The sequence below is a fragment of the Pollicipes pollicipes genome, unplaced genomic scaffold, assembly GCF_011947565.3.
Source record: "Pollicipes pollicipes isolate AB1234 unplaced genomic scaffold, Ppol_2.1 Scaffold_4002;HRSCAF=4701_pilon_pilon_pilon, whole genome shotgun sequence".
In the NCBI taxonomy this organism is placed as follows: Eukaryota; Metazoa; Arthropoda; class Thecostraca; order Pollicipedomorpha; family Pollicipedidae; genus Pollicipes; species Pollicipes pollicipes.
The window spans coordinates 33,511,378-33,533,200 of record NW_023596420.1 but is presented as its reverse complement, the minus strand read 5'-3'; the positions used below and the strand labels follow the sequence as shown (position 1 = coordinate 33,533,200).

General features: G+C 64.7%; 1 protein-coding gene across 1 annotated transcript in view; it reads right to left on the bottom strand.

Moving 5' to 3' along the window:
* The window catches only part of LOC119094011 (rho guanine nucleotide exchange factor 11), a gene marked incomplete at its 3' end in the record, with an annotated part of 83,938 nt that extends 76,196 nt beyond the window's left edge, over positions 1-7,742 (bottom strand). Inside the window, exons 1-3 of the mRNA XM_037217062.1 lie at positions 7,632-7,742; positions 739-843; positions 214-324 (exon numbers count right to left, since the gene is read on the bottom strand). Of these exons, the coding sequence (XP_037072957.1) occupies positions 214-324; positions 739-807 (180 nt within the window). The remainder of the gene's footprint in view (positions 1-213; positions 325-738; positions 844-7,631) is intronic.
* Between the last annotated feature and the right edge of the window lie 14,081 nt (positions 7,743-21,823).

Genomic DNA, 21,823 nt, shown 5'->3' with positions numbered 1-21,823 from the left:
CACGTACGTGACCAAGGCCCTCCTGGCAAGCACGGCCCTGCACAAGAAAAACCTCCGCGGGCCGTCCGCGCAGCGACCATGGACGAGGCGGTGGGCAAAACAGCGCGCCGCGCGTCCCGTCCCGGGAACTGAGGGCCCGCGCGGAGCTGCCCGTCACACCCGGCGTCGGCCGGGCCGTCCTCCGATGGCGGACAGAGGCGAGCGGGTACTCACGAGGCTGGAGGGATCGCAGTTCGATATCACATAATTCATAAAGACGGCTAGGTGAGCGTGATCATGCAGCAGATTATTCAGACTGTTGAACGGCCCGTGGTCCTCCTGGCCCTGAAACCAAACCGTGGACGGTCAGTGACGTCGCCAGGCCAGGCGTCTCCGCTGATATCACGCATTCGGGGGACTGCGTTGGCACAGCGCAGATGCCATGACGAGTAGCGCGCAAGCGGCCGTCCACATCCCAGCACAATGACTCCACGATCCAACTTTTGGAGTCCAGCTCTATTTACAGACGCGCATCGGACGCCAAACACCTGAGTTGATAAAAGAAGACGGTCGCAACCCACCAACATCCGCAGACCGGCTCCGCCCAGCATCATACGCGACTCAGCTGCGCCGCGGACCGAAGACCTGTGCCCGAAGAGGTTCATATCCGCTTAATCGTTAGCACGCGACGCGCGGGCGCGCGGCTGGCCCGCGGACGGGGCCGGCGGGCGGCACGGCGCGGCCGCGATCGACACTCACACACTCCTGCTCCGAGAGATCGTCGTCCTCAATCGACATGATGTACGGCTGGTTGACGCGCGGCAGCATGCTGGGACTGGAGCCGGACGTGTCCGTCGCCGACACCTAGCGGGCAGTCGGGCAGAGTGAGGTTACGGCGCCGGCGCCAGGGGCGGCCCGGGCAGCCGGCCTCAGAGGACGGAGACAGCAGGTGCGCCATGAGAAGCTGCGCCATCACGCTCTGTAGCCCGTAAAGCAAACAGCACACGACACGGCATAAAAAGGCAAGCGTTATCAAGCCACCACAAAGACACAAGGCGACAACCAGTCACAGCACACAGCTGAGCATCATCTGGGCGCAACGTCAAGAGACAGTCGCGCCGTCACGTGGACAGCTGAGCTCCAATCGAGCTCCTGAGTCATCGACGGTGCCCTGGCGCTCGTCGTGTCGCGGTGGGCGGTCGTGCCCGCATCGGACCGGAGGTGCGGGAGTGTGGTCAGGTCAGGACGGGCCGGGCCGAGCGTGACTAGGCATGACCCCGGCGGCGGCCGTGCGCCGGAATAGGCCGTGACGCCGGGTTAAGCCGGTCGGCGCCGGACGATTGTCTGGCGGCGGCCGGCCGTCACGTAGCGGGCGGCGGCGCTGCGGCCGCACGGAGAACAGCGGCCGGCCGCCCCCGCCCCTCCCCGTCCGCGCCCGACGCCCCCGGCCGTAGAGCAGGCCGGGCCGGCTGCGAGGGCGGCGAGGGTCGGACCGCACCCGACACACCCGGCGCGCGGGAGCACGCCCACCGGACAGCCGGCGTCGAGGCTGGCGTGACGGCGGCGACCGTGACGTCAGCGCCGGCACAGGCCGCCGCACAGGACGGGAGCGGCAGGGGTGACGTCAACGCCACGGCCAGGCCCGGGGATGCGGTGGCGGACAGGCTGCGGTGAAAAGGGTCTCCCGTAGGGTCTGGTGACAGGTCCGGTGAGATGGGTTGGGTAGGAACGGTCTGGTGACGAGGGTCCGGTGCGATAGGTCTGATGCGATTGGTCCAGACCGCGCTACATGGCATGGGGAGGGGGGGGGGACTTCGCTTCGCAATCACTCGGGTGTTTGCCATCGACCATCGTTCAGCAGCGATACTATTCGGGGAAATACAGCTTACTCGCGACCGTTGTTTATCACCAACGCCATTTCTTAAGATACAGCACCAGTTGTAACTTAAAGGAGGTGTTTCACATTCGTATGGGATTTTGAACTGTAACAGCCATCTTGGAGATGATTCGGTGTAGTCTGCAGGCCTTCCCCCTTCTTAAGACTCAAATCGCTCCAGTTTCTGAGCTACACGCCCGCAACGATGCGCAGACTATTTCGGGACGACTATTTCAAGGCCACCCATGCATGCACGACGCCATTCAAGTCTTGCCATTCCACTAACCATGCGACGACCAAGCAAATAAAAAATTAACAGTCGAGTCGTTCATATCTGACATTCATGAGCATGATTTCCAGACAAGATGGCCGTCAACTGACCTATTCAACTGTTGTGCAGGGTACGTTGACGTATTCAAACAATACTAAACAGAGAAATTGTGCTGTCTAGACCAGCCTTTTCCGCTTTTTAGTATAACAGTAGTTAAAGGGAGCCTATTTTATCAGATGCGATGCTTGCTTCAACATCTCAAACACAGGACATTCCCAGACAACTTCCGTCCTGCTCAGTGGACAGGCAATAGTTCCCAGGCTATATCAGATCTGATACTTGCTTCAACATCTCAAACATGGGACATTCCCAGACAACTTCCGTCCTGTTCAGTGGACAGGCAATAGTTCCCAGGCTATATCAGATCTGATACTTGCATTCAACATCTCAAACACGGGACATTCCCAGACAACTTCCGTCCTGCTCAGTGGACAGGCAATAGTTCCCAGGCTATATCAGATCTGATACTTGCTTCAACATCTCAAACACGGGACATTCCCAAACGACTTCCGTCCTGCTCAGTGGACAGGCAATAGTTGCCGGGCTAAATCAGTTAATTAAAGTTTGATCTGAACAAAGAAGAGTGCGGGCAGACCAAAAACTTCTCCACAGTTTCGTCACTCAACATCCGTATCTACCGCAAACTTAACTACATACAAATGCCCGCAGTGCTGTACGAATGACATTCACCAAAAGTCCGCCAAAACGCAGACCGGTTCTGTAACGCCCGCAGCGGCTAATAACGCACCGCAAAGCGAATTAAAGGTCAGTGCGGGAAACGTGGATTGTTCGGGCCCAGCTAGGCTGCACAAGACCCCATTGTTGGCCGCGCACGGTCAGGTCTCCGCCGGGGACGCCGGTGCACGGCTGGAAACAAGGCCAGGCCGTGCAGCCGTGGACGGCGGCAGTCCGGCACATGCGGGGCAGTGCTGTAACAGCCCGCGCTGAACTGTTCAGCTGATCGCCCGGCAGCAAGCGCGCCTAGGTCGCCGGCTGTCTGGCTCTGGCCGTCCGGCACACGGCCGGAAGTGATGAGCACGTCGGACACATCCTGACACGGAGCAGCGCCGCCGCCGGGCGATGGAGAGTGCTGTAGGCAGCGGCGACAGGACCGGGCCGGGTAGAGGGTGGAGAGTGCTGCAGGCAGCGGCGACAGGACCGGGCCGGGCACTAGGGTGGAAAGTGCTCCAGGCAGCGGCGACAGGACCGGGTCGGGCACTAGGATGGAGAGTGCTCCAGGCAGCGGCGACTGGACCGGGCCGGGCACTAGGGTGGAGAGTGCTGCCGGCAGCGGCGACAGGACCGGGCGGGCAGAGGGGTGGAGAGTGCTGCAGGTCAAGCGGCGACAGGACCGGGCCGGGCGACTAGTGGTGGAGAGTGCTGCGGCAGCGGCGAACAGGACCGGGCCGGGCCGAGAGGAGTGGAGAGTGCTGCAGGCAGCGGCGACAGGACCGGGCCGGGCAGAGGGTGGAGAGTGCTGCAGGCAGCGGCGACAGGATCGGGCCGGGCACTAGGGTGGAGAGCGCTGCAGGCAGCGGCGACAGGACTGGGCCGGGCACTAGGGTGGAGAGTGCTGCAGGCAGCGGCGACAGGGCCGGGCCGGGCACTAGGGTGGAGAGTGCTGCAGGCAGCGGCGACAGGACCGGGCCGGGCACTAGGGTGGAGAGCGCTCCAGGCAGCGGCGACAGGGCCGGGCCGGGCACTAGGGTGGAGAGTGCTGTAGGCAGCGGCGACAGGACCGGGCCGGGTAGAGGGTGGAGAGTGCTGCCGGCAGCGGCGACAGGACCGGGCCGGGCAGAGGGTGGAGAGTGCTGCAGGCAGCGGCGACAGGACCGAGCCGGGCACTAGGGTGGAGAGTGCTGCAGGCAGCGGCGACAGGACCGGGCCCGGCAGAGGGTGGAGAGTGCTGCAGGCAGCGGCGACAGGATCGGGCCGGGCACTAGGGTGGAGAGCGCTGCAGGCAGCGGCGACAGGACTGGGCCGGGCACTAGGGTGGAGAGTGCTGCAGGCAGCGGCGACAGGGCCGGGCCGGGCACTAGGGTGGAGAGTGCGGCAGGCAGCGGCGACTGGACCGGGCCGGGCACTAGGGTGGAGAGTGCTCCAGGCAGCGGCGACAGAGCCGGGCCGGGCACTAGGATGGCTGCCAACTCTGGTGAGGCCACGGCCGGGTGTCGCTGCAGCCGCGGCGGCGCGAGGGCGGTGCAGTCACCGGCGCCCTATTTGGACCCGTTAACAAGTGCTTATGAGGGGGCGGAGGTGTTCGATCGCTCTGGCCGATGGTCCGGAATGGGGCACCCCGTGACCGTCCTCGGCCGCTGCAGCCAGCGCCTGTTTAATGTCAGCGGCGGCGCTAAATGCCATGTCGGGCGGTGCACACGGTGATCCGGGTCACGTGGGGGACCATGGCAGGCGCCCATGGCAGGACTCGGACCAGCCGACGGACGGCGAGGGGCGGCCAGACCCTGACTACAGAAGCCAGCCCCTCAGGTCCTGGCCATGTATCCGATCGGATCCGAGTCGATCGGATCGCATGGGATAGGAAGGGGTAGGAACAGCTGGCGACGGACTACGCCACCTCAACGCCTTGCTACAAATCGGACCGGCGCTGTAATGTTAGAACAGGTCAGGTGCCGGCACCGGTGCGTTACGCGATGTTAATTTAAGGCCTGGCCGCTGCGGGTGCTTTAAGGTCAGGCGAGGTCAGCTGCACACGCTGCGTTATGACATGTTTCAGCCTCGTCCGTCACGTTGCGTCCCGCGACGTCACGGACACGGCCGGTGCGAGTGATGAGATGTCAGGTCAGGCCGAGCCCGCCTTCGCGTCCGCAGCGTTATGCTGTGTTACGGACCTGCCCAGGCGAGAGGAGGCGGCCGTCCGGCGAGCAGCCGTTGGCGGCGGCGCGCGGCGCGCTCGACAGGCTCATCGAGCGCGAGTAGGGGGGTCGCTGGCGGCCCCCCGGCTGGCGGCGCACAGGGAACACACATGCATCAGCCGGACACGACCACAGGCGAAGGCGGCGGCGACGGCAACGGCGGCGGCGGCTCCAGCGCGACACGCCAGCAGGTGAGACTCGCAGCCGAGTCAAACGGCGCCGCCAGCCAGCGGCCGCCGCCGGCTCAGCAGAGCAGCAGGGCGCGAGAAGCCGCCGCCTTTTCGGCGCGGGGCTCGGCCGCGCTGCGCCGGCGTTGCGTAACTCGGCGGCGCTCAGACGCGTGAGCAAGCCGGGCCGCCGTCACCGCCGCCGTCCCGAAAACAAGTCCGGCTCAAGAGACGGCCACACGTGGCAGCAAGCAACGCTACCAAACAGCAGGCGTAGCAGGCAGGAAAGGTGCGGCCGGCGTCTGCTGACGCGCCGACACAGCCGGAGATGAAGAGCGGACACGGCGAGAGGTGACGGTACCGTCAGAAGAAACAGTCACGGGAAAAATGGCAAAACGGAAAAAAACACATAGGAGTTTAGATTTGGGAGTATTTCATGCTTTCGCAGCGATCTGAGAAATTGTGGCATTTTAAGCTGTTACATTACAACACTTTATGACGCGAATTTCAACGAGAACGTCGAACAGCACTGGCAGCTACCGCGCAGCGCCCAGGCGACAAACATCTTCCATTCACAACGAGCGCCATACGAGCTGTGACATGCACACGGCCCACCTACCACCATCCATTCAACTATTCCAGCGAGCATACACTCATGGGAGCCCGGTGATCACCACACATTCAACTGCGCTGGGCGCAGAATGAGCGCTTCCTCATATCACCGAGCCCTTTGCATGCTGTCTACAACGGTTCACTACGCGGCTGGCAGCGAAACTAACCACCACTTATACCAGGCTGCCCAGCTAACGGGGAGGGATGCTCCTCACAATGCACTGCACCACGCAAGCAGCATGCACATCATGAGGTGGAACATGAGCCAATCCGACAATGGAAACATGCGGAGGCGGACCTGCAGAAGCAAGCAAGAGGAAATCTGGGAGCCCATACAGCCCGGCAGCCCTCGGCCTTTATCGGTCGCAAAAGTTCCGCGTACACGTCCTCAGACTCGGCGCATGGTCGCGGCATGACTTGCCCAACAGCCCTCTCACAGTCGTAGTCGGAACTAAAGCCCCACTACGGCTGGCCTATCAGGGCACTCGGGTGCGCACGCCGGAGTCCGTACAGCCAGCCCTTCGCTAGGCGAATGTGTACGTTGATCACCTGCGTTGTGAGTGAGTCACTCTTCAGGCACGGCGACCAAGGATAAATAAGTATCTAATCACGTCCAGCGCACAGGTTCCGAATAGGAAAGTGTCAAGTCAAAGGATGAAGCTACACCCCATTTATCCCTCAAGTACAGTCGAATCGGTAAAATAAGGAGGAAAACATGCGCATGGACCAGGAACATTGCGTGAGACAAAGGAGTGAATGGAACCGACGGCGCCCATGGCCCACAGCCAACGTTTGGCGGAGTAGAGTACTGTACGCTGTTCAGTGCATTAGCGAGGAACATTATTCACGTAGATAAGACAGTAGTATTAGCCTTATTCCTCGCAGAAAAACCAACCTCTAGTCTCTAGAGAACCCAACTATACCGCCATTCCCTTGTTGTTTTTTCCCTCCGAGGAATAGGGCTAATACTATTGTCTTATCTGAGCAGAGCACTGCGACCAATCAAACATGTAACGACTATTCCCCTCCCTTTTTCCACTGAACCCAGTTATTCTGCCGAGAGCATCCAGCCGTTTCGGCGGCGCCCCACGCTGATCGAGCGGCGCTGCCCGTGCGGGTCGCCCCGCCTCCGGCAGTCGCGCAGTCGGGCCACCGGCCCACCGAAGCGACCTTGATCACCGCCGGCTCCGGCCCGACAGACACCAGCAAAGCTCCGCACAGTCGCGCCGGCCACCGCACAGCACCTCAGCCCAGGGACACCGCGACCACGTGATGCAAGGCACACCACCACCGCAGCGGAAGCACCTGCGAAGCCCGCGCGCCGACCGGCGGCGACGCGTCCAAACACAAGCAGCGCCCAGCCTAGCGCCCGGCCTAGATGCACACCACTCACACCCATTGACGACTGTGATCCTCCGAAAAAATAAACAAAACAAAACAAAACGGTGTCGAGACTGACCAGCGGTCACATGAACACTGCAACGGCTTAGCCGGATCTTCCCGACACTAGCAGCAGTTCTCGCGGCTCTCTCAATGGAACCGACGACCACGAACAGTCACTTTTAGAATGACAATGCTACTTCAAACACTTTCCCGGAGCTCGCCGGCTGATACCTCCCTATCGAAACATATGGCCTGACCCAATGCCACCCACGCCCGCGGAGCCCGCGTCAAGCCAGAGCTACGCTCTCGGCTTCAGTAGCGGCCCGAACTGGGCCGGGCGGGCACGCCGCGCGAGCCCGCCCCTCTGCCTCGTTCCAGCCAGCCCTCGGGCCGGGCCCGAGCGGGCCTACCTCGTGCTCGCAGCGGTCCCAGTCGGCGGCGGCGGCGGCCACGTCGCTGGTGCTGCCGCCGTAGGGCGGCGGCGGCGTGCCCGGCGGCGTGAACAGCGGACTGTCGGCGTCGCCGGGCAGGTGGGGCGAGCGGCCGTGCCGCGGCCCCGCCCCCAGGTCACCCATCGACTCGGCGGCGCTCAGGCGGCGCGGACCTGCCGGCGTGGGAGGCGGGTGTCAGACGGGGTGGACGCTCACCGGAGGAAGGGGGCTCCGAGCAGCGGCCCTTACAACATGGACAGACGCCGCCGATACGGGTGGAGATACCGCAGACACGGCAGCGGGACGTTCGGCAAACGACGGCTGGCTCTGGGGACTCGGGCGGAGCCAGCAGACATGACGTCCCCAGCGGCGCGCAACCGACGGGGAGCGGGACAGACGGCGAGCTGCTGCAGCGCGGCGCCGGATCAGCGCCGACCCCAGGGACGTTCGGGAGTCCGGGGAGAGAGGGAGAGGGAGACGCAGAGGGAGGGGGGAGAGAGGGGGGATAGTAGAGAGGAGAGAGAGGGGAAGGAAGGGGGGGGGGTGGTGGTACGGCCAGCACCACAGACCTCAGACGGCGGGGATGGAGCGAGCGAGGTCACGGGGACACGCCGCCCGCCGGGTACAGCTCGAGCCTTCGGCACACGTCTGCTCAGGGAAAGACACACTCAACCCATTCCAGATACACAGCTCACTCAGACGGCGGACATGAGACAGATCGATACGCGGTCAACACGTGGCACTCGAGCGCAGCGACCTCTCAGCTGAAGCCCGATAACAATCGGTGCATTACGCCGCGGCGACACAGAACGGCATGGCTGTTATCGTCGGCAATCAGTCAGGAGCAATCGACGGCCGGAAATACATCTGCGTTACATTTGGTATGCGGCAAAACAACCTCAATATTCGGCGAATCACGATTACGTCCAGCATGCCTGCTGATTTTACGGCCGCGCGGTACAGCGCACACTATCGGTGTCCGCACCGCCGTCCGTGGAAGACGGGTACCCTCAGTGGTCGCCATTGAACTTCAGCCAGAGGAAGAAGGCAATCTGTCGGACTCGTCACACTGCGTCGCCAACCGCCACCAACTCAGGGACCGGAGCGGAAGTGGGGGTCCGTACGATAACTGCCGCTTCGATTCTCACGATGGGATTCGACCCGGCGCAGATAGCAGGCGTCCAGGCTCTCAGCGCTCTCCAGCGTTTAAGATATCACGAGCTTCAGTTCGGATGCGGGAAAGTGGCAGCTGTAAACGCCTTCCACTGGAATGGACAAAGAGAGGTCGCACCGATTCAGCACGAGACTTCTAGTGCGATAAAGTCGGCGAATGCTAGGCACTTTAAGGGAGGAGAGATCGCTGTCACGTTTCAGCTTCAACATGGACGCTGTGGAGGGCCAGCACACCAGCAGGATCAGTCCCAGCGGTGCGACCAGCCTTCATCACATAGCGCAGTGACGCGGCACAAATTACGCGCCGCCCTTCGCCGGCCAAGCCGCTTGCCACGACGTCATCAATCGTGCATCCCCGCGGGGGACGTGCATCACCGGCGCCGGCGCCGGCGGCGGCCCCAGCCGCTCGGGCGGCGGCGGCGGCCGGCCGTCCCGCGCCGCCCGCCGCTCGTGATCCGCCTGCAGACGGGCCGGCCTGACCACGGCCGTCCGACCGCGGCGCCGGCCCGTCCCCGGGCTCACACGGTCCGGCCGGCGCGCCCGGCCGGACGACAGCTGCGGACGGCCGCGGCGTGGGCGGTCCGCGGCCGCCCGCCGGAGGGGTGCCGCCGGTCCGATCGATGGCGCGAGGGCGCGACGCCGGCCGCCGGGACCGTCCGTGACGGCGCCGCCGGCGAATGGTCACCGACGGCAGCGTTGAGTGCCGCCGGGAGAGTAACGGAGCCGGACTGACAGCCGGACTGATCCGACACCGTCAAACAGCGCTCTGAGGCGCCCTGTTGGAGGCGCCGCGCCTCCCGACGGCCCGCCTCCGAGCCACGGTCGCACGCACCCCGGCAGTGCAGCACGCGCCGACAGGGCGTGCACACCTCAGTGCGGCGTGCCGCTGCTGGAGGCGGGACACGGCCCTGATTACCGGGCGTGCCGCACCTACCAGTAATGCCCGCAGGAATCCACCGACGGCCGGTAAACGGCTCGTGGCAGGTGGCAGTTTGAAAAAAAAAACGCGTGGTGGGTGTGGGCGGGGGGGGGGGGGGCTGAGCCAGGAGAAATGGCTACGCCCAGACCCAAAAATACGCAACGACGGATTCCGCGCCAGATTTCGCCACGCTACCTAAAGAACTGGAGTTGGGGGGAGGGCGAGCTCGAGTCCCCTCCCAACTAAGCACGAAACTACACCTCCGGCCCGTGGTCAAGCGGCCGTGTACCATGCGCCATGAGCGGTATCATCTGTGGGAGCGCAGGCAGGGACATGTGGTCAGGTCGGATTCCAGGGACCCCGCCAAGCGGTCCGAAGCGTCAGTTTGAATGACGGCACGCCGCTGCTGACGGTGGCCACGTTACCCCACCTCGGCGGCTCGGCACAGCCGCTCCTCTGTTGTGGCTTGACACCGATCTGATGGCATGGTGATTGACGGATTGTGCCTCTTTGTGAAAACAGTGTGCAGCTCCTGTCGGGCATCTTTCAACTGGTTTTAAACGTGGCAAATTCGGAGCTCCACTTTGTTCCAGCAAGGTTGCGAAAGCTGTTGTCTTCCTACACGGCTGCCATATTCCAACAAAGCAAAATAGGACACAAATACTGTACGCTCGTAGACGGGACGGGACTGCTGTGTCGTCACTGGGGCTTTACGAGGCGCTCGGCAGCGGAGGCTGCACGTCGTCGGACACTGCACGCGGCTCACCCCGTGCATGAAGGGCCGGCATCAGGGTTCATCCAAAACCGCACCTCTGCCTTCCCAGACGCTCAGTAAAACAGCTGCATTACCCGAAACTTGCCAGCCTAACAAATTAGCAAGGTCGCTCGCAACCCGTCCGCTTTGTTCTTAACATACCACTCTTAGCCTGTCCTCTTAGCGGGCATGATAGATCGATTCGCTGCAACTGAAATGACGGCCATTCATATGAACATTAAGGGAATGACTACAACGGATTTAGAAGTACTTTCGTAATGCAGCCGAAGACAAAGGAAAAACAATGTCGCTGCTGTAGATCACGAGCACCGAACAATCGCGGCGCTTATTGTGCAGGTATGCAGAAGAGCGCGCCGTAAAAAAATGGTCATAGTATTGTGAGTGGGCTCTCGCTTTGCAGGCAGCCCCACAGAGACAATGTCTGCGAGGTTGGAAAGCGCACCACCGCCGCCCAGTGGCGTCAACTTGGAAATGAAGCCTCGCCCAGGATTCAACCGCCGCTGCAGCCCATCTGCGCGCCTGACGATGGCCTCCTCACACCGCAATGGTCGCCGAATGAGTTGCAGCTCCGCCTGCGCCCCACGCCACACTGGCCCCAGCCGCGCTGCGTTGGCCCCGGCTGAACATTACGGCGAGCCCGTCACAGCCCCGCGGTCCCCGGCATTGCCGCGGAGTCCGGCGGCCGGCCGTCTGGCGACCCGGCCCTGCCGGCCGCGGTCATCGGCCCGCCGCCGCCGCCGCCGCTGGAGCCCCGGAAGGGTGGCGGCCGGCGGCCGGCGGCCGACAGGGCGGCGTGCATGCTCAGGCGGCGCCCGACACGCGGGCCGCAATTATCGATCGCCGGCTGCCGCCGCCGCCGCCGGCCCGGGCCGTAATGACGGGCCGTCATGCCAGCGCCGCCGGTGCGTCCCACCGCCCGGTACGGACGGCGATGCGCTCACGGCACCGGCCGGCCGACGGCTGCGTTAAGGGCGCGGGTCGGGGCGCCACGCCGGCCACGCGCGCCACGCAGCGCGCTGGCCCTGCGCGCTGGCCGTGCGGCCCATGTACGGCACGTGGCGTGTCGGCGCGGCAGGCGACCGGCGCAATTTTTGGGGGACGACGCACGTTTTCAGCCGCAGTGGCAGTTATTGTCAGTCGGCGCCCCCAGCGGCAGGTGCACGTGACGCGCCGGCCCCGAGTGCGCACCACCTCGCGACCGAGACATGTGTAGTGTGCGACCGATTGAGCTGTTTCCGACTGACAGGCATCCCGGCATGGCTGCAGCCCACGGCGGCAATGACACTGCACACGCGTCGCAGCGGCGCCCATTGAGCCCTGACGCCGCTCACACCGGGCCCAACCGAGCCTGACCGCGCGGCGTCGGCGGCGTACCGGCCCGGACCGGAGCCCGGTGCCGGCGTTGGCAGCGGTGTGCCGGCCACGTCGCCCCTGCCGCCGGCGACCAGTCCGTCCGCCGGCCGTCCAGTGACGTGCCGGACGATGACTTCCGAAACGCGCGGCCGCCGGCGCGACCTTCGCCGGCGCCGCGCCGCGGGCCGGGTCGGTCTGTTGCAGCGAGCGCAGCACGAGCGGCGGACTGGCGCGACGAGCGTGACGAGCGCGACGCTCCAGCGGCGCGCTCTCCCGCCCCGGCGCGCCGTGTGCCGGCCCGGCCGCCCCCTCCCCCCGCATCCGGCCGCAACAATCACCGCCGGCTGCGCTCTATGCGAGTCGGCGCCGTGGTGCCAGCGGCCGGCGGTGGCGCGGCCCGCGCTGGACCGCCCTCCGACGCCCGCTCCGGCGCGCCGTGTGCCGGCCCGGCCGCCCCCCCCCCCTCCCTCCGCACCGGCGCCGCCCCTCTGCGATGCGCCGTCGACACCGGTCAACGGTTCTGAACACCGCGCTACACACAAGGTCGGACGGCATGGCGGCGGCGGCGTGCCGTCAAACCGGCCGGCGCGGCCTTGACGGCGACACATCTCCGGCCCCAAACACGGCAGCCGGTGGCCGCCGCACACGTGCTAATGGGACGACGGACGGCGCGGGACCCGCCCGAGCCGGCGACGCGCGCACAGCGCCCAGACAGCAGCACCGCTGCCGACAGCCCGGCGCGAGGACCATCGACCGTGCTCGTGGGACCGCGCCCGGATGACGGCACGCGGCCACGTGCCGAACGCGCCGGACCGCTTAATATTGCACGGGCGCGGTTAACTGAGCGGGCACGGCACGACGCACATCCAGCGCCGTTCAGGTGCCATATGCGCCGCCGAGGCCGTCCCAACCCCGAGCAACTGCACCGCCGGGAGTGCTGCCCGCCGAATCGCTCCAGCCATCTGTCGCTGGCCAGCGAAACGACGCCATCTGCAGATAACAGGCCCGGATCAGCGGCGCGAGCCATGCGGTACACACGTCACAGCGGGCGCACCGGGCGGCGGACGGTGCGCGGCCGGCGGCGTCCGGTTGCTCCAGCACCGGCCGGCCCTGGCCGGGCCGCGGGCCCCGATTTGCCCACCGCGCCGGAGACAATGTCGGAAAACGCACGACCGCGGCCGGCCGGCCGGGCGGCGGCTTGTTGCGCCACCGGCCGCCCTCGCATCTGGACCGGCCGCCACCCGGCCGCCGGAGCCGGGGGGCCGGGAGCCGGGCCGGGGCCGCCACCCGGCCGCCGGAGCTAGGGAGCCGGGGAGCCGGGCCGGAGCCGCCGCATCCCCGGCTCCGACGGCGGCGCATCTCGCGCTGGGAAAGGCGGCGGCGCGTTCCCAGCGACGCCTGGTCGGCGGCCACGGCTGAACGGCCGCGCGGCGGCGGGTCACCATCAGCCGACAAGGCTGAGCTGGCGCCACCGCACGCCGATCGCACGTCGCAGGCGGCTGCGCCGACTTCAGGCGCCCCGCAGGAAGGGGAGGCACCAGACGCGCCACCGCGTCGGGAGGGTGGCGGCTTTTACAGGTGCGGCCGGCGACCATGGAGCGGAGCGGCGTAAATCACTGCATCCGTTCACATGCTGGAGGAAGGGGGACTGGCCCTTGCTGAAGACAAAAAAAAAAACGCCTGAGCAGCACAAGGGCGACGCCCTGCTATCGCACAGCCCCCATCCAGCGGACACGACGCCCCGGCCGAGGAGGTATCCGCACCGCCCGCGACGCCAGGCCAGTGAGGTATCCACACCGCGCGACGCCCGGCCGATGGCCGTTTTCCGATCCTTTGTATCGAACCATACCATGCGCCGCTAACCCGTTAGTGCAGCCGGCCGTCTTATCTGCACGGTCGCCGACCTTCACCGGGCGCGGCAGCCGGCCGGTCGCCGCCACGGAAGACAGCGGGCGGCGGGCGGCGGGCGGCGGCGGCGCAGCCCGGCCCGCCATCGCACCGCAGCAGCGGCGGCAGCGCGGGCGACAGACGGCCGGCCAGCGACCTTGACCGCGGCCCGACCGCCGGCCGCGCGGCCTGCCCTGCAAGCGATGTCTCCTTCCCGGGGCTCGTAGTCAAATAAACAGCGTGGCGGCCGGCGGCCGGCGGCGCGAGCGGCGGCGCTCCGTCGGCGGCCGGTCGGCCGAGCCGCGGCGGCGGCCGCGCGGCCCCTGCGCCGCGCACCTGCCCCGCGTCCGGCGGCTGGCCGGGGGACGGCCAGCCGGGCGCCACACGTTCGGGGAAGCCGCCGGCCGTGTCGGGCGCGGCCGGGCGGACGCGGCACTCGCGCCGGGCTATTGTGGTGCATGGAGCCCGCAGCCGCGGCGCTGGACGCAGCTTCACCGGCGCGGGAGGCACCTGGCCCAGACAAGGCCTCCGGGCGAGACCTGTCACAGTCACCTCCAGCCGCGCCGACGCAATGTCTGCCGGGCGTTTTGACTAGCACATCAGCTGCAGCGCCAGCGCCGTCGCATGATCCGAAGCCAGCCGACCGCGCACAAAGGGGGAAAACGGGGAGGGACGCGGGTGGGGAGGGGGGCTAGGTGACGTCAGAGGGGCCCGGCAAAGCCACGTACTACGGTGCACGATCAGGGGCGGGCCGCGGGCGGCGCATGTGCGGGCCGCCTGTCGCGGCGCGGGGGCAGCACTGCGACCAGCGGGCGCCGCGGAGGTCGTTACCTCGCGACGGAAATCCCTGCAGGATGGTGGCCAGGCAGAGGTCGCTCTTGTAGCGTCCGAGGCGCGTCTTGAGGCGCGCGCGGCGCCGCTCGCCGAGCAGCTCGCGAAACGACATGACACGGCGTCACCACGTCACTGCTTCACCGCGTCACTGGGCGCACAGGCGGCGGCGGCGGCGGCCGGCGCGCGGCCGCTCTCTGGGCCTCTCGCAGCGGCGGGGCTGGCACGGGCCAGGCGTGGTCGGGCTGAGGGCGGCGCCCTGCTGCATATATCACCGAGAGCGCGGCAGCGGCGGCGGCGATGGCAGGCGCCACTGCGCCTCGTCGCCGATCACTGTAACTCGCCGCTATCGATTGCCACGGTGGACGCGTGACTCAGGCGGCGGCGGCAGCGACGGCGGCCGACAGGTTGCGCGACGCCCGGCTGCCGGCGGCCGCGGACGGGCGCGCCGGCCGACTGCGGCGGCGGCGGCGGCCGCGGCGGCGCTGCAAGGCCGGCCGCCAGCTGCCGCCCGGCGCCGCCGGTGACGGCGCGTCATCGGCCGCGCGGCGCCGGCAGCGGACGGCCGGCCAGGCTCCGCGTGGGGACGGCTTTAAGGCGCTTCTCACGACCGGAAGGCATCGGGCCGTCGTCCCTGTGCATGTCAGCCCGGTACAGAATGGCAGGGCCACCACGCCGTACTCTCCCCCGGGGGGCCAATACTGTGCCAGTGCATCTTCCTGGGAGCGGCAATGTGCGTCGAGTTCATGTACGGCGAATACGGCAGCTCAGTGGATAATGTCACCCCACCCCTCCGGTGTCGGTGTCGGTCGGTGGCGGTGGCGAACCTCGTCATTCTGCTCCGTTTGGTGGCTGGGTGACGGGCGACACACCACGCCCCTTCCCACCTTGAGGGGGGGGGGGGGGGCAATGCGTCGCAACACCGTACGTTGTTTGGGGAATGCCTGAATGACTGGTCCCCCGATATGCGACGACTTCCCCGAGCGAGGCACCCGGCCTGCGCTCCCCTGCCCATCCCTTTGTACACGACGGCTGAGTCACCAGGCGGTTCTCTGAACGGGAATAAGAAGGAAACACACGATGGGAAAGGCCTTGGCGCAACCAATCGTCTGCGCCCGGCGACACAATAGTCCCCGCTGACGGACTGTTGCTTTCAAGCCATGGAAAAACGCAAGCGCTTTCCGCAGCGCTGAACATTCTTTAGCTTCTTCAGGTGCGGCTATCGACATGCATGCTGTGCTGGCGCGGCATACACAAACACGCCGTCGCACGGCCGGGTGAGCGAGCCGAGAGCATGCGATTATGCCGTGTAAGCAGATGTAAGCCGCTCTACCCTGTTGCGCTGACTCAATCATGGTGTGCCACAGCCCCGCCCAGAACAAACAAGGCCATATCGGCCGCGCAGTGACGCTTTGGGATACATTTAAGTTTATTCTGTTATCCGCCAGTCATGTTGAAGAAAATGCATTCGGAAAATGGAAAACACGCCGTGCTCACAATGCTGGGAAACGAGAAATGTCCCCTTCGAGCAAAAAATCGTTAACTGCTTACGTTTTTATTTTCACCTTTACTTTGCACGCCCTGCCCGTCAGACGGGAACGTGGGTGAAATGAACTTCATATTTCCTCAGTAACAAGCAAGCGTAACATATAATACGCCCTGCGCTATTTCGATATCCGAAACGGCCTTCCATCGCTCTGCAGGGACCGAAGTGGCCACGAGGGACAGAGCGGGCTTGACCTTTCCCTTACTCGCGATTCTGGACGGGACCAGCGCACTTAATCAGTGACTTTAACGCAGCAAGAGATGCCCCTGCCCTGCCGCCTCTGGTGATACGCCATCAGATGGGCACAGGAACGCAAGCTAAAGGGAGCCCCGGTCGCCCGCACCCACTGTCAAACAGAGCCTCTCGGAGGATCGCGACGGCCAACCGAGCCCACCTTCGCCGCCATGAAAGTGGAGTGCATCACACAGATGACGACACGTTTCCGCAAATATTTATTCGATCGCGGTTTACGGTGCGGCCGGGGCGCCGTGCGGTGAACGTTGACCCTGCGCAGTTCGGCGGGCCGCCGGAGCCCGCGGCTCCGCAGCTCAGCCAAACACGGGACGCCTCGGGCGCTGGCCGGGCGCGGCCCGGGGCGCCTCGGGAACGCCCGGTGGCAAGCGGTCATGCCGTGGGGCTCGCTCCAGACATCGGCCGGCGTCGCAGCCGGGCGCGAACGGCGAGTCGGGGTCAAGGGCGTCGGGGTCAGGGGTCGCGCTCGGCGTGGGGAGCGACCCAGTTCGCAGCCCATTCATTCCCAGAAGCCTGTAACGTCGGCGGACTGTTGCTCCGAGAAACCGACTTCAAACAAACCACAGCGTAAATCGAGCCCGGGTCTGGCTTTCCTCCGGCGCGCGATCGACAGACGCCGCCCGCCTGGCGTCACCGGGTACACAAAGGCACCAGCAGCCCGGCAGCCGGTGCTGGTGGCAGCGCAGGCACATCCGCCCAGACGCCGGCAGCTGGAACATTTCCCACACCGCATCCCACGGCAACTCAGAAGCAGTCCGAGTTCGTGACACAGGGCGGCGGATCCCATTAGCAGCTAATGCTCGCCCACTTGCAGGGCTGACACAAAACAGTCCGCCCGTTTGACCTCTACCGCGTCGCGTCACGATCACGAACGCGGCAAAAACGGGCAAAAGTATCGCTCACGTTCCCACGCAACCCTGGCGGCGGCGCGGCGCCGGCCGCCGGCGGTCTGCCTGCGGGCGGCCGACAGGCCGACCTGCACCAAGCGGCGGACGGCCGGCCGGGCTCCAGTGACGGCCGCCCCGTCAGATGTCAGTAGCGGCGGCCGCGTGACGGTGCTGACATCTGCCGACGGCCGTGATGGCCCCGCCTACCAGGACCGCCAGCTGGCCGCCAGGACGGCGGCGTGGAGCTGCTAGCGTGTCAAAATCGCCTCAGCAAAAGGTGCCATGGAGACCGAAATGAACGAGGCCAAAATCAGCGAGGAAGTCAATCGGGCCATCAGTGGCAGACTGAAATTAGGGAGGGAGTCCTAAAACGATTGCCCCAAACCATCCACAAAGCTCTTCACCACTGTACATCGCGCATATCAACACACCGTGCGTGGCGGCCGTGTCGCCGAAGACAGTGCCGGAGCGCCGGCGCCCCGCCACAGCCTCTACTGTAGGGCCGGACTGGAGCGCTCGTCCGAACGCGTGCGCTGGCGAGGGCAACACCCACCCGCCCGCCACTGACGCCAGCCGCGAGACGGCTGCCGGTCAGCCGGCACCGGCCACGCTCCACCGCTCAGACATCGCACCGCGTCGTCCTGGCGCTGGGAGTGGTCGCAGTGGTCGCAGGCGCATTCTATCGGGCCAGATACACGGCGGCGCCAACTGACTGGCTGCTGACAGAACCAAGGGCTGATTATGCAAGTTGTTTAGCATGCACTGGAGGTTGAGCAGCGCATTAGATTAATGCTGATGCCACCGCCAGTTCGAGAGGCGCGACGCCAGGCCATGAGTGGACATGTGTCACGTGTGGACAGCGGGACTTCCGATTCTCCCGCCCAGTTTGCCGACAGACGACACGTACACGCACGATCGCAAGCCTGTGCACCGAGCCGTTCCGACCGGTGGCGGCGCGGCGCTCCGCGGCGCGCTCGCTCGACCTCGAGTCATTGTGGCAGCCACCCCCGTCACGGAGCGGCGCGCAACGCTGACCCCGGGCCCCCGGGGGGGGGGGGGGGGGAGAGGTGGAGAGGCTGCCTCCCCATGAGCCGGGCCTGAGAAGTCCGCACGAGACGGGAGCGGCGCGCGCTGTCCGCCGGCGGACGGCGACAGTCGGCTCGCGGGCCAGCACCGCCGCCCCGTGCCCGCTGTCCGCTGCCCGCCGCGAGCCGCCGGCGGCGGCGGCGGCGGCTCGTGCCGCTGCAGTGTGCCGGCCGGCGGGCCAGGAATGCGGCCTTGTCGCCCGGGGACGCCGGCGGCCGGGCCGGGCCGGCCGGCGTGCACGGAACGGGCTAGGCCAGGCACCGCACACCGGGCGGGACGGCCCCGGTCCCAAGAACGGGCCGCTGACGACCTGGCGTCAAGACAAGACAAGACAAGACAAGACAACAAAGTCTAGAGTCTGCCACAAGCCGTTCAGGCCCCGGTACGCTTAATTCGCCTTCAAAATGTAAAACATCGTGGTCGGCCTGCATGAAAGACGAGGGCTGGTCAGAGAGGCGAAGAAGAGCTTTGGTGCCACATGTACGGGCGCATGCATGTACACCCTCTACTGTATTTGTAACAAGCGTGCACTTTGTACTGTTTATGGTTTCTTTTATACAGCTTCCAGTAAAATGACCGAGATTGTTGGAACATCCAGTATTTGTTTATAACGTCTCGGGACTTTCAATCAATCAACGCGCTACCAAACACTAGAAACACGCAAGCAATAACACGGCAGACAGCTGTTTGAAAAGAAAATGAACTAGGTCAGATCGAAGATGAAAGGATAAAAAGGGATGACATCCAAAGAAAAAATCGAGGAAAACTGCAGCCGGATATAACAGATGTGAAGCCCGATAGAAAATGGTCCGGCTTATCTTTAAAAGTTTTCCGAACGAGCAAAACCGGTCACAGACGATACACAACGGAGTCAAGGCCGCTCAATACAAAATAATTCGCGTCCCTCCACAGCTCCGTTTATGTTCACATTGGCATAGGATCGGCGCCAATCCTGGCCGGCGCGCCAGTCTCCGCACCAGTGCGGTACACGGCGCGGCACAACAGCATCTTTTTTATGTTCACATTGGCATAGGATCGGCGCCAATCCCGGCCGACGCGCCAGTCTCCGCACCAGTGCGGTACACGGCGCGGTACAACAGCGTCTTTTTTATGTTCACATTGGCATAGGATCGGCGCCAATCCCGGCCGACGCGCCAGTCTCCGCACCAGTGCGGTACACGGCGCGGTACAACAGCGTCTTTTTTATGTTCACATTGGCGTAGGATCGGCGCCAATCCCGGCCGGCGCGCCAGTCTCCGCACCAGTGCGGTACACGGCGCGGTACAACAGCGTCTTTTTTAAAGGGAGTGCCCCGCTTTGTTTGTACTTGACACGTTTGAAGCGCTGAAAGCGTGATTTGGACTCGAAAATATTACAGTAGATATTTTTTTCTTTATGCCTTGACGATGCTGCAGTGGCACAACCAAGAGCTATTGATAGATAAAACTGGTCTTGAAAGTTTCAATAGCCTTTTTGTTAAATGTGCTCTAAAGGTGGGACACTCCCTTTAAGAGCAATCACTGGCAAGATCGAGCACTTCCCCTTCCTTTCAAGGAAATAATAAAATGCTAACATGTTCACCAGAAAATGATGATACGATCTAAAACCATCTTTCCGTGCCACGATTGCAAAAACTTAACACGATCCGAAGCGACGTAGTCGACTTACATAAGGCGAACAAGTGTGGGGCATGTGGTCATAACGTCGTGACCCACGAGCCGACACGAATCAAGGCTGCTTATTGTTGCGATATATCGGGGACGAACAAGTGCGGGACGTCTGCGTCATCACCGTCGTGATCCAGGGGTCCATGCCTAAGTATGGTATAGGTGTTCTTTAGAATGTCAGCGCACAAAAGGGGGGCAATTTTGAGCTTTGCTGGCCAGTGAGTCCAAACGTCCATAGTTCACATGTCATATGCGTAGTGCGTACGGTAAATCGACTGCGCCCTGATATGTACATCCTCGCCCTCGCCCTGATACGTATATACTTGCCTGCGCCAATGAGATTCCAGCTGGCAGAATTCGAAACATAAAAACAGGTGCGCGCTCAATTTTCATTCTCTCTTTTTTCCCTTTCATTTACGAGTCGCTGCCTCGCCAAATATCAGAAGCGTGTCAAGACCTGGTCGGGCGTGAGCTACTCACAAACCAACACTTTCACTCGGGGAAGGGGGGAGGGGAGGGGACGGACTTGGTTGTCACCAGCGGGGATTTCCGTCTAGCTACCACATTAAAAAAGGAACTGCGATACAATGATCTACAGCAGGGACGACGAACTTGTCCCAAGCCACCGCTCGCGTCTGCTCGCCTCTTGTCCGGCCCAAGCCGCAGACACCGCTGATGCTAGCGAGATCAGCCGCGGCGAACGCAGCCCGGCGGCGGGCCGAGGCTGCACACGACTCGGGCGGACCCTGCGCACTGTGTCGACGGAAACCGCGAGCTGCCGCCCCAGCCGACATGCTGCACAGTGGCGGCGGCGCGATCCGGACAAGGGTCACACGGAGCGCGCGGGTCCAGCTGCCATCCGCCAGCTCCTTCCAGCCTTGTCCGGATGGGCGGAGAAGTCTCTCTGGTCTGTCACGGACCCGCCGCCTTCCGGTCCCCCACCGCCCTGCCCGCGGGGGTGCTGCGTCGCCGGCGACAGCGCCGGTCGGGACCGCAGCGCCAGCGCGCCGCTCCGTCCGCGGTCCGCCGGCCGGCGCGGACCGCTCGGCGACGCCACCGCGCCGGCCGCCGCCACATCTGCTTCTGTTTGTTTAAGTTGCGCGCGCGGCGCCGGTGCGTCCCGCTCGGCCGCCGCCCGGCCCAGCCGCCGGTCCCACCGGGGCGCACCCACCAGCACGGCTACCACCTGGTGATGGTTAGCGCGCGCGCGCATGCGGGCGGTGCTCGCTTACTCTATTGATGAGGACTGTGCTTCGAGTCTAATGTGAACGGTAGCTAGCTGCAATGAATGGTGGCTTTAAGCCCGGCGACAGGTGAAAAGCCTACCGCGGCATCCATGTACGCGGCAAGGAGTTCTCAAATGGAGGTCTTGTCAGGTGTACCGGATCTCAGCAATGGAGTCAGTCACCGGCCAGGACATTTGACGCGTCATCTCTCCCCGAGGTGATCAGGCCGACGGGCCTCGCCGCTGCACTCTGACCCCGTTATCCAGGTCACCACATGCAGCGCCCGCAGGCGACCCCGCCGCGCCAGATCCCGCCGTTCAGCTCGGCCGCCGTCGGCAGCACAGCGCCAAACGCCGCCGGCCGGCTGACATACGTCCGACGCGACGGCGCTACGGCCCGACCAGCGCCGCGGCGGCGCAGGGCGTCGGCCGGTCGGCGTCACAGCGGCGTGAGCTCACCGCAGAGGTCAACACATGACGGAGCGCGGCCGACGCGATAGCCCGTGCACAGAGCGCGCGGGGCGCCGCGGCGGCCTTGCCATAATCGTCACGAGCGCACGGCGCCGCGGG